At 40.0% G+C, this 16275-nt stretch overlaps 1 protein-coding gene across 1 annotated transcript; it reads right to left on the reverse strand.

Annotated features, from left to right (window-relative positions):
• Positions 1–10706: 10706 nt before the first annotated feature.
• LOC148023255 (GDSL esterase/lipase At3g48460-like) lies at positions 10707–12164 on the reverse strand. The gene has a single exon (XM_087695336.1). The coding sequence runs from the start codon at positions 12162–12164 to the stop codon at positions 10707–10709; it is 1458 nt and encodes a 485-aa protein (XP_087551462.1).
• Between the last annotated feature and the right edge of the window lie 4111 nt (positions 12165–16275).

Raw genomic sequence — 16275 nt, forward strand, 5'->3', positions numbered from 1 at the left:
ACTCGAGATGTCCTAATCTTGGAAGAATTGGTAAAAACAAGCACTAATGGGGCTCAAGGCCTGTGGGTTAGGACCCATCACTCTTTCGTTGCTCACTCATAAGCATATGGTCTCTTAAAATGACCATTTATTGTACTAGATATATCCGAGTTTGGATTATAAGAGAAAAGTTTAGTGTAGTTACATCTCATGAATACCTTTTACGTTTTTCCTAGGTATCTGATATATTCTGGATCACTGGAGCTTGTACAATTTCATTCCTTGTAGGTTCCAATTCTCTTTGAGTCCTGTTGGGACAATTAACATGGATATGTCCAATGTTGTTGCACTTGGAGCATTGATGTTTAGGGTGCTTTGGACATTCTCTTTTGAAATGACCTAACTCCCCGCAATAAAAACCAGTGCGAAGCTTTATCACTTGGGGTCACAAGATTCTTGGTTGCCCTTGGTAGAATTTTCTTCATTAGAACAAATTGTCCTAGGATCCTTTTAGCAAATTGAAGTTGTCCTTTATCACGGAAAATTTGTTTCTAAATTTCCCTCTTTTTAGGTCTGAACGGAGGTCCATGGTCAATTAGCTTTGCTTGTAATATTAAAGAATACTCCCAAACTTCGACATTTTGGCAATCCCCAATCTATATTAGTCGAGAAGAATACTTACGAAAAATTCATTGCAAGTTATAACTGTCAATCCTTACTAGAGTATGTCTAATCATTTACAAGTTCTATGCCCAAAATAGATGCAACTTATATTACTTGGGTTAAGTGCAGTTACAAGAGTAAGGTTTAGCCCAATACAAGTTGTACTACATGTTGATAAAAATTTCTAGGATTTCTAATCATCCTGAAGAGGTGTAGTGGGTTCTAGGTCTTCGTCTTCATATGATTCCTCTATATATCCATAGATTGCACTTGTGTACCTTCATTTCCTTGGAGGCTCCATATCTTCTAGACTTAAGTCAGGGCACTCTGCTTGGATATGTCCTAGCTCATTGTAGTGGAAGCATTAACGGTTGGGACATCTCCTACATGGATGTGCCTTATCTCTTCGCACATGTGGCATCTCTTGTCCTGATCTTGGGTGTCTTTGCTATAGTTGCCCAATTTAAGTTCTTGGACAATTGGCTTTGCTCGAAGTAATGCATCTTGCAAGTCCGTTGGGCGCATTGCTTCAAGATGGTGGTGGAGTGTTCAAACCATGGCAAAACTTGGATACTTGCTGTCCAATATCCATAGGCGGTGTGTATTTTTGTAGGGTCACAAACTTTGAGTAGTAAGCTTCCAGGGTTAGTTTCAACTGCTTGAGCTCGAAGAATTCATTCATCTTCAAAGTTTGGTAGGTTGGCAGAAGGTATCATCCACGTATAGTATCTTTCAGCTGAGCCCAAGTGACAACAGCTTTAGAAACACCTCGGTCTTTACACCATTGTTTCCACCATATCCGAGCCTGGCCAACTAACTTAAGTTTGACTATCATTGCTTGATGGTAGAAGAGGTTCCCGAAGCAGAGAAATAATCATCCATCGACTCAATCCATATCTCCAGATCTGCTATGACGTCTATCCCTTCTCCATCAAATTACTCAAGTGCCTTAATTTTCTTGAGAAGGAATTTCTTCTCTTACATGTCAACATTCTTGGGTGCAAAAGGTGCCTAACAATCAAGCCATTTCACTTCGGTTACTCTGTTTAGAATATGCCTATGAACCTTACATTAATCAATCACACACCATTATGAATTTTTGCTCTGATGCCAATTGTGACCTACCTACCTATCAGTTGTTCAAGCATGTTTTAGCAGTCCATCAAGAAACAAATCTAAGAATTACTGTCTGGCACTCCCATTGAATGTTTCGCGGTTTGTTGCCTAGGTTTTCCCAAGTCCACCTCGCAATGGAACATTCGCGGCCCTGATGAACCTACTAGGATTGACTTGAAAATTGGGTTTCTAGTGGTCAAGGTCTCTTGACAACGTTCTAACGTTGAGTCTTAGACATCCTACTTTACGCAGAGATACCCAATTTGAAGTTGACCCATATCGCAGTTGGGTCAAAGAGAATGGAAAATGAGAGAGATACGGTGCTCAACCTCTCTGCCCATAGAGCATAGTCCCATTCCGGTGTCCTAAAACAATATGAGTCAGGTTCTAACCTATCAATACCTCAAGGTCGAACAACGATAAAACCTTATGAGAAGCCTCCCAGTTCTCTGGGACCACCCTACCATAGGGCAGACCCGTCGGGGGTTCCGCCCACCTGCTTCCCTTGACATCTTTAGTTTTCTAATTAGGTCCTACCATAATTATATGTGAAATTTAAAATTAGCTTCATTAATTAAGCCTTTTAGGGAATAGGGTTCATTTGCGTAATTTACAACACAAACATGAATACAAAAAGCAGGTAATCCTTTGACAACAAGTTCAAACAAATTCCTTAACTTATCTTCACATTAATCTTTATCTCCTTCCCATATAGGAGAAATTATGTATCCCTTCTGTCCAACAAAATTACCCGGTCCAAATCACATGGCACCATAATTTCTACCCTTTATCTAGAATAGGATCTTCCAACACCCCAAACGTTGGGATCACGGCAGTCTACAACTCCATCCTTGACTCGACAAGGGGTGTCCAGAGCTCCACTGAACCCAAGCGGTCTAGGAGTGAGACACAATTTTTGTGGATGGCCTTTTCACCACTCAACCTTCGGCCTGTGAATCGAGCAATGCCCTCTTGGGTTGAAACACAGTGTTACCTTGGAGATGATCCACTTGCATAAAATATCATTTCTTAATTAATCCATTTAGGAGTCAAGCATAATCCATGCAATCAGCATAATATCATCTTCCAAGAAAACATTCCTTTATTCCCATGGCAACTTGTCATCATAGACCCCTGCCATGCATTTACCATCAAGCACAAGCACTTGGAATAATCATCCAAATCACATCGTAACAATCAGTTTGATGCAAAAAACATTTAAGATAATGTTAGATTAATCAACAAAACAATGATATTCTTTTTCAACATTCCAGGAATGGTCATGATAACCTTCCATCTCATATTCACTCTCTCCCTTGGGATCAAGAGTGGTTCTAAGTAAGATTTACTTAACACACCCTTCTTTCAACTAAGGCATATGTTCAAGTTTCAACATTAAACAAGGCCTAATTTCTATTAATCTCTTACATTGATCAATAACCCACAGTCTTCGTCAATAAGTACAAAAGCATCAGTCTTTCCTTTGACTTAGGGTTTCCTAATCCTTGAGCTCTTCTCTTGCCCTAGAGTTGTTGTTGCATCTAGCCCAACCCCAAATAGGATTGATAAACATACTCGCTATTGGACGAGGTCTCAAGGCATTCTTAGTGTAAGTCCTTATGGTTGTTGTTGTGTTAACTATGCACGTCATCAAGATCCCAATGAACCAATAGATTTGAGATTAAATTTTCCCTAGGCTAGATTACTTATCATGCAATCCATCAAGCGTGAAAGAGCTACAACATACTTTCAGTGTGGGAAAATACCCATCTAATTATTTTCACAGAAAGGAGAGTTAACAGTACCTTGGAATACTATTATGCTATGTGCAAGTTTGTCGCATGACATCTAATTTACTTCTCTTGGTACTCGCGCTTTGCAATTTTATCTTTCGAATATTTGGGATGAAACCTATCCCTTTCCATGACCTATTCTCATGTGGCATGTAACATACCTTACGCGAAAATCAAAACAAGCTTCTTATTAATTTGAAAATTCATTACCTTATGACTGGTATTACAGTTGGATTGGAAATGATGCCCTTGCCCAAGGCTTTGTTGCTTGTTGTGGGATTACCATTCGTGCGCTTCATCCTCCACTTGGGGGCCATTCCTGATATTAGTCTCCCTTAGACACGAAACCCACTAGTCTTCCGCACCTTGTACCTGATTAAGGAATTAAGCAGTCGGGTGGGTGACAATATCATGGGAATAGATAAATGTGTGTGGACATCCTCTTAGGAGGGAAAGGGAAGAGACCCTTTTGGGGGGTCTCTCTTTCCTTCTCTGTCAGCTCTCCCTTTCTCTCCCTCTCTCTTCCTTTCTCTCTCTCTCTCTCTCTCTCTCTCTCTCTGCCTTCTCTTTCTTCTTCTCTTCTTCTTCTCATCTGTCTCTTCCTCTCCTCTTCTTGTTCTTCTTTTTCTTCTTCTTCTTATTCTTCTTCTTATTCTTCTTATTCTTCTTCTTGTTCTTCTCCCCTCACGATCATCACTGATGGCACCATCTTTTTCCTTCCATTCCTTTCCCCCCCTTACCACCGGTTGTCGACAATGGTAGGGGGAATTTCAATTAATTTCTAAGAGGGGGTTTGGTTCCTACGTGGGCGATCGAGGGGGGAGAAAATATTACATGAGCCCTCTATTGACATTTCTGCAATCACACCTACTTAGCCTCTTTGTATGGAGCAGTGTGGGCTCAAGACTAGAATCTCATAAGCACATTAGGAGAAGTGCTACCATCCAGTTCCTATAAAGCATTGTACTTGCTCTCTTTTCTAATGCAATGTCATAGTACTTTTGTCCTTCAGTAAAGTCTCTTTTTCATTGTCAATCTATACACAAGATTATGTTTATGAGTACAAGCTTCCATCTTGGAACCTAATTCACTTGTGTAATAGTCAGTCATGTCAGTGTCTTCATGAACTCACTCTTTCTCTTCCAACCTCCATAGCTTCCGCCTCAAGCTATGTTCTAGATTCATGTTTTTACGTGGTATCAGAGCCATGGTGAGCATGGCATACATCAATTCCGATCAATAAACCCCCTTTCCAAACTCTCTCCAACTCTGCTCAGTCCAACCAATGAGTTCATTTTCTTACTCTATATTCACCAACCTTCCATGGCAGCATAGCCAAGAACTCAAAGCTTCATCTTTCCATTATTTTCTCTCTCCAGACACTCAAACCAAGCCTCTGCCACTCTGATCCATTGAGTCTGAAGTTGTCCAACACTTTGTTCAGCATCAAATCAAGAAGGGGAGATTTTGAAGGCCATTCTAAAGGTCTCAAGATTTGAGCCACAAGCATCAGTATCTCTTAATACTATTCAAGTGTCCAACTCCAGCATGGGGAAGGACTCTTCGATAGTTCACTTCAAAGGGGTCGTATTTCACACCTGGCAGACCCGCATCAAGCTCATCCTAATGAAGAAGAGTCTTTGGGCCATCATCAGTGGCAAAGAGAAGAAGCCTCGTGATGTGGACCTTGTAGTCACTTGCCAAAAGAATGATGATAAGGCTCATGCCATTATCAAACTGGAGCTAGACGACAGCTATATCCACCATGCGAATAACTATGATACTTCACATGATACATGGAAGAGACTTGACACTTTGTTTGGTGCACACTCTAAGTCATCAAAGTATAGTCTCTTGATTGAATTCGTCAGGCTTGACATGAAGTCCAGCACACCTCTTGCTACACATTTAAATTAGATGGAAGGACTTCTAATCTAGCTTGCAGGAATAAATTTGAAAATGGATGATGATATTAATATTGGTGTTCGGCTTAAAAGTTTTCCTCGTGAATATAATAATTTATCAACAACCTTAATCAATATGCCAAATCCTAAGCTTGTTGATTTCCAGGCATCACTGCTAGAGGAGAAAAATAAGCTGAAATCTAAAGAAGAACCAAGCAGCTCTAGAGATGAACGAATGTTATATGTTGGCAACATGTACAAAGGCAAGAAGGACCAGCTATTCTGTGATTTTTGCAAAAGGGGTTCTGCCATGCTAGAAAGAGGCCCCAGAAGGCATATCTTGCTACAGTGAAAGAAGAAGAAGACCATGGAGTTTGCAAAGGGGAGGAAGAAAAAGAAGAAGACCACCAAGAACAGAAGGATAAGCCTCACCAGTCCTTCTCTTCTCAATATTCTGATAGACTTTTTTAGCTTTACACTTCCTAGCCCAAAATGCCTCTATCATACACTTGTAAACTCCTCATGTAGCCTTGTATTAAAACCTCTCTACACTTTGTGAGGCCCTTGTTACAGCCTCTGGATGTCCACCATGTTTGTGATATCCACATTTAGCCTTTTCTATGACAGCCTCTAGTGTTTTGCCATGTTTATGGTGTGTCCACACTTTGAAGGTGTTGCTCTCCACTAAAGCCTCTACACACTTTGTACTTCTGGTTACGATTGAGTCAGGGTGTTGAGATTTCTACAATCACACCTACTTAGCCTCTTTGTATGGAGCAGTGTGAGCTCATGACTAGAATCCCATAAGCACAGTAGGAGAAGTGCTACCATCCAGTTCTTATAAAGCATAGTACTTGCTCTTTTTTCTAATGCAGTGTCATAGTACTTTTGTCCATCAGTAAAGTTTTTGTGTCATTGTCAGTCTATACACAAGATTGTGTTTATGAGTCCAAGCTTCCATCTTGGAACCTAATTCACTTGTGCAATAGTCAGTCATGTTAGTGTCTTCATGAACTCACTCTTTCTCTTCCACCCTCCATAGCTTCCACCTCAAGCCATGTTCTAGGTCCATGTTTTTACACCCTTAATATTGTTGATATTTTAAGAGATTATTCGATGCTTAGGCACCCATACTTATAAGCTAAAGCTTCCATGCCATATAAAGATTCATGGTAAATTGGATGCAAAATTTTAGAATATCAACAAGTTGTAACACCCAAGTAAGGAGTTCTTAAAATTCAACCTAGTAGGATCTTAGACTCAATGACCAAGCTAGGTGAGTAGACTTTTACATAGCGCAGATTAAGGAAGTTTCTAGCTTTCAATTGATCATTATATAGTTTTGAAGTTCAATTAAAAGTTTTAAGGCCTAACATAAACATTACCCCTTTTTCAGTTTAAATCTCTAAAAACATTTATTATCTAGAAAACCTAGCAATTTAAATCCTAGACCAACTTCAATTTTATGATATTTTAATTTGCTTAATATTCTCTTAACACTAGTGTTATAAATTGCCATAGAAGTGGTTGTAAGGCACTTTAGTACCTCAAGAGTTAGATTTCACTATACTTGAAATAATATGTCCATATGATATTAAAATTGGATGGGACATTACCAATATTATATGATAGTAGAATAAAAGGTTTGGAACAAGTTTCAAGTGGAAATTCATTTTATATAATTTTCAAAAGTGCATGAAAATTGGATAAAACAACACTTAAGCAACGTTATTTGAAGCTCTTAAAAAGTTGATAAAGTTTTATCTAATTGCAACTCTCTTAATGGGAATGCATGCTATAAAAATCATAGTACTCTTCACGACATTTTTAGCATGATTAAATGTTTTTTGACATGGTTTTGGTTAGAAGCACTAAAAGTTCTTGATTTGATATGAAGATGTTCTGAATGATGGACATAAAAATATACACTCCCTAGCTTGTTTTCACCCTTTATATTTTTTTCAGCTACTATCTTGTGTTGATCAATTTTCCTTAAACCTTTTCTTCTTAATCTTTCTCATTGATGAGAGATGAAATCATTAAAAGAGGGCCCAAATTTCCACAAAAGTGGCTTTTCTACTATACAAGACTAGTACTAAATAAATGATTAATTTAATACTCGTTAATTATTTTCTAGAGTAGCATTAGAATTGGTTTTCAATTAGATCTAGGGCTTTGTGACTTCATACAAAAAAATCAAAGGCATGTAGGGGGAAGGGTTGAGGATAGAGTTCAAAAACTCAAGATACCCTTGATACAAGCACTAGACATTCAGCTCCTAGAGATTGATTTTATAGTGAGTCTTGTTATTAAATTCTTCCATAGTAGATCCTTGCTAATGTGAAGCATGTGATGCTTTGTAACCATTGGATGAGGATACAATGGATAGTGGACTCAATGATTTAGGATGTGTGCCATAGAGGTCCTTAAGATTATGTAGCTTAAAGGTCTATAATGCTATTTATACAAAGGCAGAAAAACAACATAAGTGGCTACATTAAAATTTTCTTATGGGCTAGGAGATGCTACATAAAGTTTCGAAGGAGGTATGGTTGATGTGCAATAAGAGGCTATGACTAAAGCTAGTAAGATGAAAAAGATGGACGTGAGAATAGAAAGTGGGAGCTTTGATATCACATGCTTATCTTGTAATAGAGAGTGCAAGAGAGCAAAACACATAGATACAATGGGAGACTTGGTTGTGTTGTTGTGCATACACAAAGAGAACTCAATAAGGGTATTTGTGGATACATGGACACTTTGTAAGCTACACGTGTTATCTCACATAACACACTTATATATGAACTATCTCAACTAGCATGTGACTTGTATAATCACATTTGAGCTTTTACATCCTATTATAAAAGGAGCATGAGGTGCAGAGGTATGATTAAGTCACTTACTCTATGCTTTCATCACTTGCTACTTCAGTATTGAAATGCTATCTTTGCTTGTATGCCCATCCAATGTGTAGAATCCATGTGCCAGTATTGCAAAAGGATGAGATATGAGAGTAGAGATGGTGCATGATAGTTGGATTGATGTTTTATGAACATGTCTATGGGCTAGTATATAATGATACCGTAGTGGTATTAAGTCTCCATTGGCTTGTGTAATATCTAGAACTACATGATGATATACCATTGTATTTATTGTTATATCTTGCGCTCATATTTGCCCTCAATAACTTACCAAGTTTCCTCTTCATTATTATCCACTTTGTTTTCTTTGTTTTGTGCCTTGACATTATTTTCTTTATGTGCCTCTTCATTTTCCTCATAAGAATCATCTCTACATGTCTCCTTATTATTATCCACTATATTTTCTCTTGTATAAACCTCTTTATTTGCCTCATGATATGGTGAGTTATGTAGCAATCCCTTATGCAGGGGCCCTCTGCCAAGTAAAATTAGGATGGCTACGCAATTCCACTTATAGCAATGATGGGGCATGCCAATACAATAGACACAAACATTCAATGGTGTCTTTATATTTCCCACCCTTTAGCTCTAAATGTATTAGTGCATTCCCTCTCCAATAGCCATGCCACTAAAGTGTTGGATAGACCTCAATATGATCATCTTCTCATGAGTACAAGCATTTGAGTCTCTTTTCTACCTACACTCAAAGTGTTTGGTCAATTTGTTCAATAATAGTTAGATTTGAAGATCCCACCAAAAAATGCATCTGAAAGTAAGTTTTCAAAAGCATAACAAAGTAGAAATAAGATCAAAAACCAAATGTAGTGGAAACCTAGGTGACATAATAAGTGCAGTAAACATACAAGCATGTATCTATTGATAGGTCGAGATGTATGCATGTATTTGTGAATAAGCATATGTGCTCACATGTGCATGACTTAAGTCCTATTAAGATTTCAAAATATTATCTATCCCTAACACTCACGCTATATGGATCAATATTATCATATCAAGTGATGAATGGCCTCAGCAAGCCATGAGACTTCGATTTTCGTTCCTTAATCAAGACAAACAAATTCTTACCGATTCCCAATGAAGCAACATAAACACCTTCAAACAATGTTCCAAAAACATTCTTCAACTTGAGTCGACTACTCGATAGATTCTTTGATAGTGATGTTGCTATAATCATGCATGTAAGTCCAATATTGTCATGTCAAGTTTGGACAAGCACACTAAGGAGATAATGAGATTTTAACCTTCATTTCTTATATGCTAGCAAACTAACCTTTACCAATTTCCGATAAACCAACAGAAACACCTCCAAATGATGCTTCAAGAATAATATCCTTGAACTTGATTTCAATGGTTAGTGAGTTCTTGGATAATAGCTTTGATGTAATCCTACAAAGACCATATTTTGATGTCAAGTGATATTAAAAAAACTAAAGAGGTCCATTGTGATCTTAACCTTCGTTCCGTGAATGCCAACACAAAAGTATTTGCCGATGTCCAATAAACCAACATGTAGAACACCTTCCAACGATATTCCAAGAACATCCATCAACTTCATGTCATGCCCAATAGATTTGTCGTAGGTAACAACTTTGATGAGACATATTAGATAACAACTTTGACATAATCCTTCTCATTCTATATATCCAACTACAACTTGATATCGAGAGCACCCAAAGAGTAAGCAAAGAAGACACCAATACTTTAACAATGAGGAAGTGTGCATTTGATGACATCATGTACATGCCATGAGAATTAGTATGCGTGTGATGAGAACGTATACATGTGATGAGAAGTAGTATACAAATTGTGCAAAGGTGTGAGAATTGGTACTCACCATTAATATAAAGGAATGCACATTAATTCAAATGATCCATGTAGTTGGGCTAATAGTGCTGCAAGTGTTCATGATAATTGAGAGAACATGTGTGTGTGCGCGTGCATGTGCATGTGTGCGTGTGCGTATGCCTGAGAGAGAGAGAGAGAGAGAGAGAGAGAGAGAGAGAGAGAGAGATTCTATGTATGTGTGCACAAGGTGCATCCCATGTATACACACCCATGTGTGCAAGAGCATCATACATACCATACATACGTTGTATAATGGCCAAATACATTAATCATATTGAAAACTTGGACTTTCGGTACATTACAATGGAGGAACAGCCATATAGCCTAGGGAGAAGCAAAACTGATATTACACAGGTCAAGGGGGTCTATTAAAGGTGTTTATCTACCTGGTGTAAGGTATTCCCCCTTAGCCTTCTGCCAGCTCAAAGTTGTACCACGTGAAGGGGCAAAAGGCGTCAAAAGCGTGGCTAATTCGTGGTGGCACGGGTGGCGCAAGGCGATGTAGGGGCAGTGAGGAAGTTTTCGGGAGGGAAAGAGAAGGCGGGCGCGTCTCGCGCTATAGTACCGGTATGATCAGGTTGGCCGAGGAAGAGCCCGACCATGGCCTTGTACATCGCCTCGGTCATGTGGATGCCATCCCAGCTGATGTAGCTCTGGGGGTTGGGGCAGGCAGCAAGCGACGGTAGGTGTACTTGAGGAGCCGGTAATGTTGAACTAGTGGGGCTGGAGCTGGGTGCTATATTCACGTGTTGGGGTACTACTGGTGCGGGCGATGTGAGGAGGCTGCCGAGGTCGACGCAGGGGTCGGTAACGTTGGTGAAGCCGTAGGCAGAGGCATGATCAAGGATGTGGAGGTAGGCGGCGGTGGTGTCGAAGAAGACCAGCCTTGCGTTGGGGTGTAAGGCCTGCAGCTCCTGCACAACCTGCAGGAGCCTGCGGTTGTGCTCGTCGCTAACAGCGCTCACGGCTGCCACGCAGCCGTGCGCATCGAAAAGCTGAGATCCAGTCGCAGCTCCTGCTGCTGCTGCTGCTGCTGCAGGGGCCGCCGCCGCAGAAGATTGCAAGTGGGCCTGCTTGAGGTACACGGCCATGCAGCCCATGGGGAAGTCCCCCTGCACGATCAGGTGTGTGGCGCCGGCATCGAGGATCTCCTCCAGCGCAGTGCGGATCTCGTCGATGACCTTGGGCACTAGTTGCCCCGCGTCGGCGCGGGCGCTGAACGCGTAGTTGTAGTCGTTCCCGCCGATCTCCCCAAAGTAGACCAGTGTGCTGCTCCTCGCACTGAGACCTCGGCCTGTGTCATCGTGATCGGCAGGTGCCTCAGCAGCAGTTGCATTGCGGAACCATTGGAGCTCGTCCTTAAGCGAGTAGGGAGTGAAGGAGGTGGCGTTGGCGAGCTGCTTTAGGAGGGAAGGTTCGAGGGCGGTGGCTCCGGCGACGGCAAAGTTGTCGCTTTGATGTGACGTATTAATATTAGGGCTGTCGGTCGAGGACGCATACGTCGTGAGGGCGGCGAGGTGCGGAGGCACCAAGGGTAGGCCCAGAGCGTCACTTACAAAGTCGAGCATGAGGCGGCCGTCGCAGAAGCGGCCCGTGGGTTGGCCGGCCTGGGCGGTACCACTCCGCCTGTTGAAATCCATGCCGTAGGGTGGCATGGCGGCCAGCTGAGCGCTTGGGTTGCCTGTGAGGATGGCGTTGCCTGTGTCCGTGGTGGAGTCTCCGAATGCCACAATGGAGTCTAAGAAGCACCTCCTATAATTAGCTGCTGTGCTCGATGTCGACCTCGCGGAATAATGCATTACTACAATATCATCATCATCATCATGAGTCGACCGCGTCGAGGACGTCGAAGAAGAAGAAGCAGCTGCACCAGGACGCAATATTGCAGCTGCTGCAGGAGCATATTCATGGGCGCTCGACGTCATGCGCAGGACTCGAGCCGATCCCGCTCCAGCTGGCCCGGAGGACAAGCTGATCAGTAATATACAAGCAGCTATCTGCATGAGGAGTAAGCCGGCGCGGTGAATTTGCCATGCGCTATGATTTGAATAGATACATCTGGTGCTCGACGCAGCTGCCATTGATTTTCTTGCTGTGGTCGCTGAATATCTCTTCTAGATCAACTGCTTCCGTCGACAGGCGCTGTTGCTGATTCCTTGCTGGTGCCGGTACCTCGATCTCTTGTCTTCTAGTCGCGGATCTTGATTGATTTCGTGCTGTGTTGCTCTCGGCAGTCCCGCCGGGTGGCCTTTATATAGGGGCCCCTCCATCCATATTCCACTGCTCGTCGCGGTGTGGTGCTTTTCACATTGCTTTTCGCGCGCCATTTTGCTGTTCGGGCATTTTTTCATGTCCACTGTCCGCGTCCCAAAAGCAGCGACACCGTAGAAGGCCAATTCGTCTCATCTTCACCAATTCGTCTCGTCTTCTTTTCCTTCTTTTCTCTTTGCCCTTTCTTCTATTTCGTTTCCTTCTTTTCTGGATTTGTTTTCCTTATTTTCTAAAGTAGTTAGTGAATGACTACAAGCCGCATTAATTATGTGTGCTGGGGTGTTTGCAAAGCTAACTATGAGAGTTCTTAGGAATCTTTAATAGATATTAGCGTTCTGTGTGCGCTTCGCGATAGCTTCGTTGTCTCAAAGCGGCAAGCATGGCAACTTCGCTCAACAATCCATTTCTCATCTTTCTCTCTCCTCTTTTTTCCCTCTTTCTCTCTCTCTCTCCCCCTCCAAAATTCTCTGTCTAATTTTTTTTTCTCTCTCTCTCTCTCTTTACCTTCTATTTTAGTTTAGTTTTTTTCCTCTCCTAGTTCTTTCTCTCTCCTTTTTTTCTCTCCCCGCTTTTCTTATCTCTCTCTCTCTCTCTCTCCTTTTATTCTCCCCCCTCTCTCCTCTCTTTTCCTTCTCTCTCCCTCTCCTATTTTTTCCTTTTTTTCTTCTTTTCTCTCTCTTTATTCTCTTTTTAAATTTTTTCTTTTCTCTCTCTCTCTCTCTCCTCTCGTTTCCTTTTCTCTTTCTCCTCTATTTTTTATTCTCTTTTTTTAAATTTTGTCTTTTCTCTCTCTATAATTCTCTCTACATGTTGTCTCTCTCTTCTTCTTCTTCTTTTACTTTCCTCCCTCCCCCTTAGTTTCTCTTAAAGTATGTAAATTTTATCTTTTTCTTATATATAATTCTCTTTATGTTTATATTCTCTCTCTTCTCCTCTCTCCCTCTCTCTCCATCCCCTTTTCTTCTTCTCCTCTTTCTCCTAATTTTCCTTTTTTTCTTCTCTCCCGCTCTCTCTTTTACATTTTATCTTTTTCTTCTATTCTTCTCTCTTTTAAATTTTATATTCTCTCTCTCTCTCTTCCCTGTCTCTCCTTCTCTCTCCCTTCCTCTCTCTCTCAAAAAAAAATTTAAAATTTAAAAAGACTTTTCTCTTTTTTCTTTTTTTCCATCTCTCTTCCTCTTTTCTTATTCTTCTTCTCTCTCTCTCTCTCTGTGTCTCTCCTCTCCTCTCCTTTCCTTCTCTCTCCTCCTTTTTCTTTTTCTCTTCTCTCTTTAAATTCTTTTCTTTTCTTTTTCTTTTAAATTTTATCTTTCCTCTCTCTATAATTCTCTCTGTGTTCAAATTCTCTCTCTTCTTTTTTTTATTTTCTCTCTTTTTTTGTTCTCTCTGTCTCTGTCCCTCCTCTCTCCTCTTTTTTCATTTTTTCTTTTCCTCTCTATCTCTCTTAAATTTTATATTCTATCTCTCTATAATTCTCTTTCTCTTTGTTTCCTCCCTCTCCTCTTCTTTCTTTTTTGCTCTTAGTATATTTCTCTCTCTCTCTCTCTCTCTCTTCCTCCTTATTTTAATTAAACAAAAAGTTTACATTAAAAAGTTTAATAAGAGAGAGAGAGAGAGAGAAAACCTAGGCCCTACGCATGAGAGAGAGGGGGGAGGGGGAGAAGAAAAATATTTAATTAAAAAAAGACTATTCTCTTTCCTCTTTCTCCCCCTTCTCTCTCCGTCTTCTTCTTTTTATCATTTTTCTTGTTCTTATTCTCTCTCTCTTTTATTCTATTTCCTTCTCAAAGTGTGTGAAAAACTATGTTCGAAAAATTTTAAATTAAAAAAAGTTTAATCTAACACACACACACACACACACAGAGGAAACCTAAGCCCTACACATGAGAGAGAGGGGAGAGAGGGGAGGAATTTAATTAAAAAGGGAAGAGATTTTTAATTTAAAAATGGGAGGTGAGGAAATGAGGCTTTAATGAAAAAAGGGAAGAGGAAAAGAAAATGAGATATTACACGTAAGAAAGAGAGGAGGTGAGGGGGTTTTGATTAAAGAAAAGAGGTTTGAAAAAGGGGGTAGGTTCGGGAAGCCCTTTGGAGGTTCGAGGCTTTTTGAACCCAAAAGGCTTTCCGAACTTATAGCTAAAATAATATAGTAGTAAGATATAGAAGCTCCTATGATCATGAGAATATAGTTAATGGTAGCATGAATTCTAAGATGAAATGTATTTATTGAGATCTAGTAATACACAAACAACTTAAAGCACAATATCAAGAGAATTAGAGTTTCCAATGATTATTGTTAGGCTCCATAAATAGCAAGAAGAGTTTGAAGGGGGATGGATCCACTTTTCTCATTCAAACCTATAATGTATGCAAGCTAGTTCTTATTCATTTCCCTTCATGTGTTCTCTTTGCTATCTATTTCTTAGAATTCAGGCTATCAATGGTACAAAGAAGAAACTCAAAAACAATTAAGTTAATGTAGTTAGCCTATAGGCTCATTGGTAAGAATAAAGAAGTCTTCGTTGTGGCAATCAACATAATCAACAGGTGTGATAGTGGCTTGCCTAGAATGTGCTACACCAAATTGTTCCATAGTTGGCCTAGGATTATTTGAAATGGGATAAGAATTTCACTAGCATTGATAATTTGGAGATGAATGTTTAAAGTCAAAATAACTCAACCACATCATTATGTTCCACAACATGTTGTTCCACTATATGAGCATGTTCCAATGCATCACACAATTTATGAACTTCATGTCAACCACATTAGCATGTTTGAGAACATTTTTCACATTGGCATATTCCAATAAATGAGCATGTTCTAGTACATTTTGTCAAGCTACATGCTCAACCACATCAGCATGTGCACAACTTGGGTCTTCTTCTTTGTATACTCCCAATTTGCATGTGACTCAACTGCGTAGGTGTCACCATGTCATTCTGTAGTCTACCCTTGAGAAAATTATAAACATTAGCTTGCTACTCTCTATAGCTACGATTATAGCTAGATTTAAGTTAGGAGTTAGCTAGCAAATAACCAATACTTAGTTAACCATCTAAGCTAGTAGCTAGAAATCTTCGTAACGTAACTAGTATGTAGACATCTAGACAGTTACTGTGCGATAGCCAGTTTGTCCATATATAGCTAGTTTAACTAGGAGCTAGTTAGGTAGGCAATCAACTAGCAATACCCAATTATTGTAGTCAAACCACTACCTACACAGCTAGGCAATTGTTGCCTAGAAAGCCCGCTAGCTAGCTCGCTAATACATCTAGATAGCCATGAGAATGGCTAGCTAACGTTAAAATAGCTAGCTAACATGATAGTAGCTAGCTAGCTATATATCTATCCAACATGATAGTAGCTGCATAACTTGTAGTTAGCAACAACTAGCTAACTAGCTAGTTACTAACTAGCTAACTAGCCAGTTGCTAACTAGCTAACATGATAGTAGCTAGGTAACTACTAGTTAGCAACTAGCTAACTAGCTAGCGTGATGGTAGCTAGCTAGCTAACATGATAGTAGCTAGCTAGCTAACAAACTAACCATCCAATCAATTAGCTAGCTTAGTTACTTAAATACATATTTTAGCTACCTTAACAACTTAACTAAAACTCGAGGAGTCCACCTATAAAATATCATCTATATAATGTGCATTCAAAAGATATTAAAAAATACCCTTTCTTTACATGTTATAAGGCCTTAAAATGACCCCTTTTACTTTACTAAACTTACGAATTTTTTAAAACTTGTAATTAAAA

Source organism: Lygodium microphyllum, chromosome 16 (assembly GCF_053477565.2).
Source record: "Lygodium microphyllum isolate KBCC chromosome 16, Lygodium_microphyllum_v1.1.10, whole genome shotgun sequence".
NCBI lineage: Eukaryota > Viridiplantae > Streptophyta > Polypodiopsida > Schizaeales > Lygodiaceae > Lygodium > Lygodium microphyllum.

Excerpts from the sequence above, each read along its gene's own strand:
- LOC148023255 (XM_087695336.1), bottom strand. The coding sequence starts at position 12,164 with ATGACGTCGAGCGCCCATGAATATGCTCCTGCAGCAGCTGCAATATTG.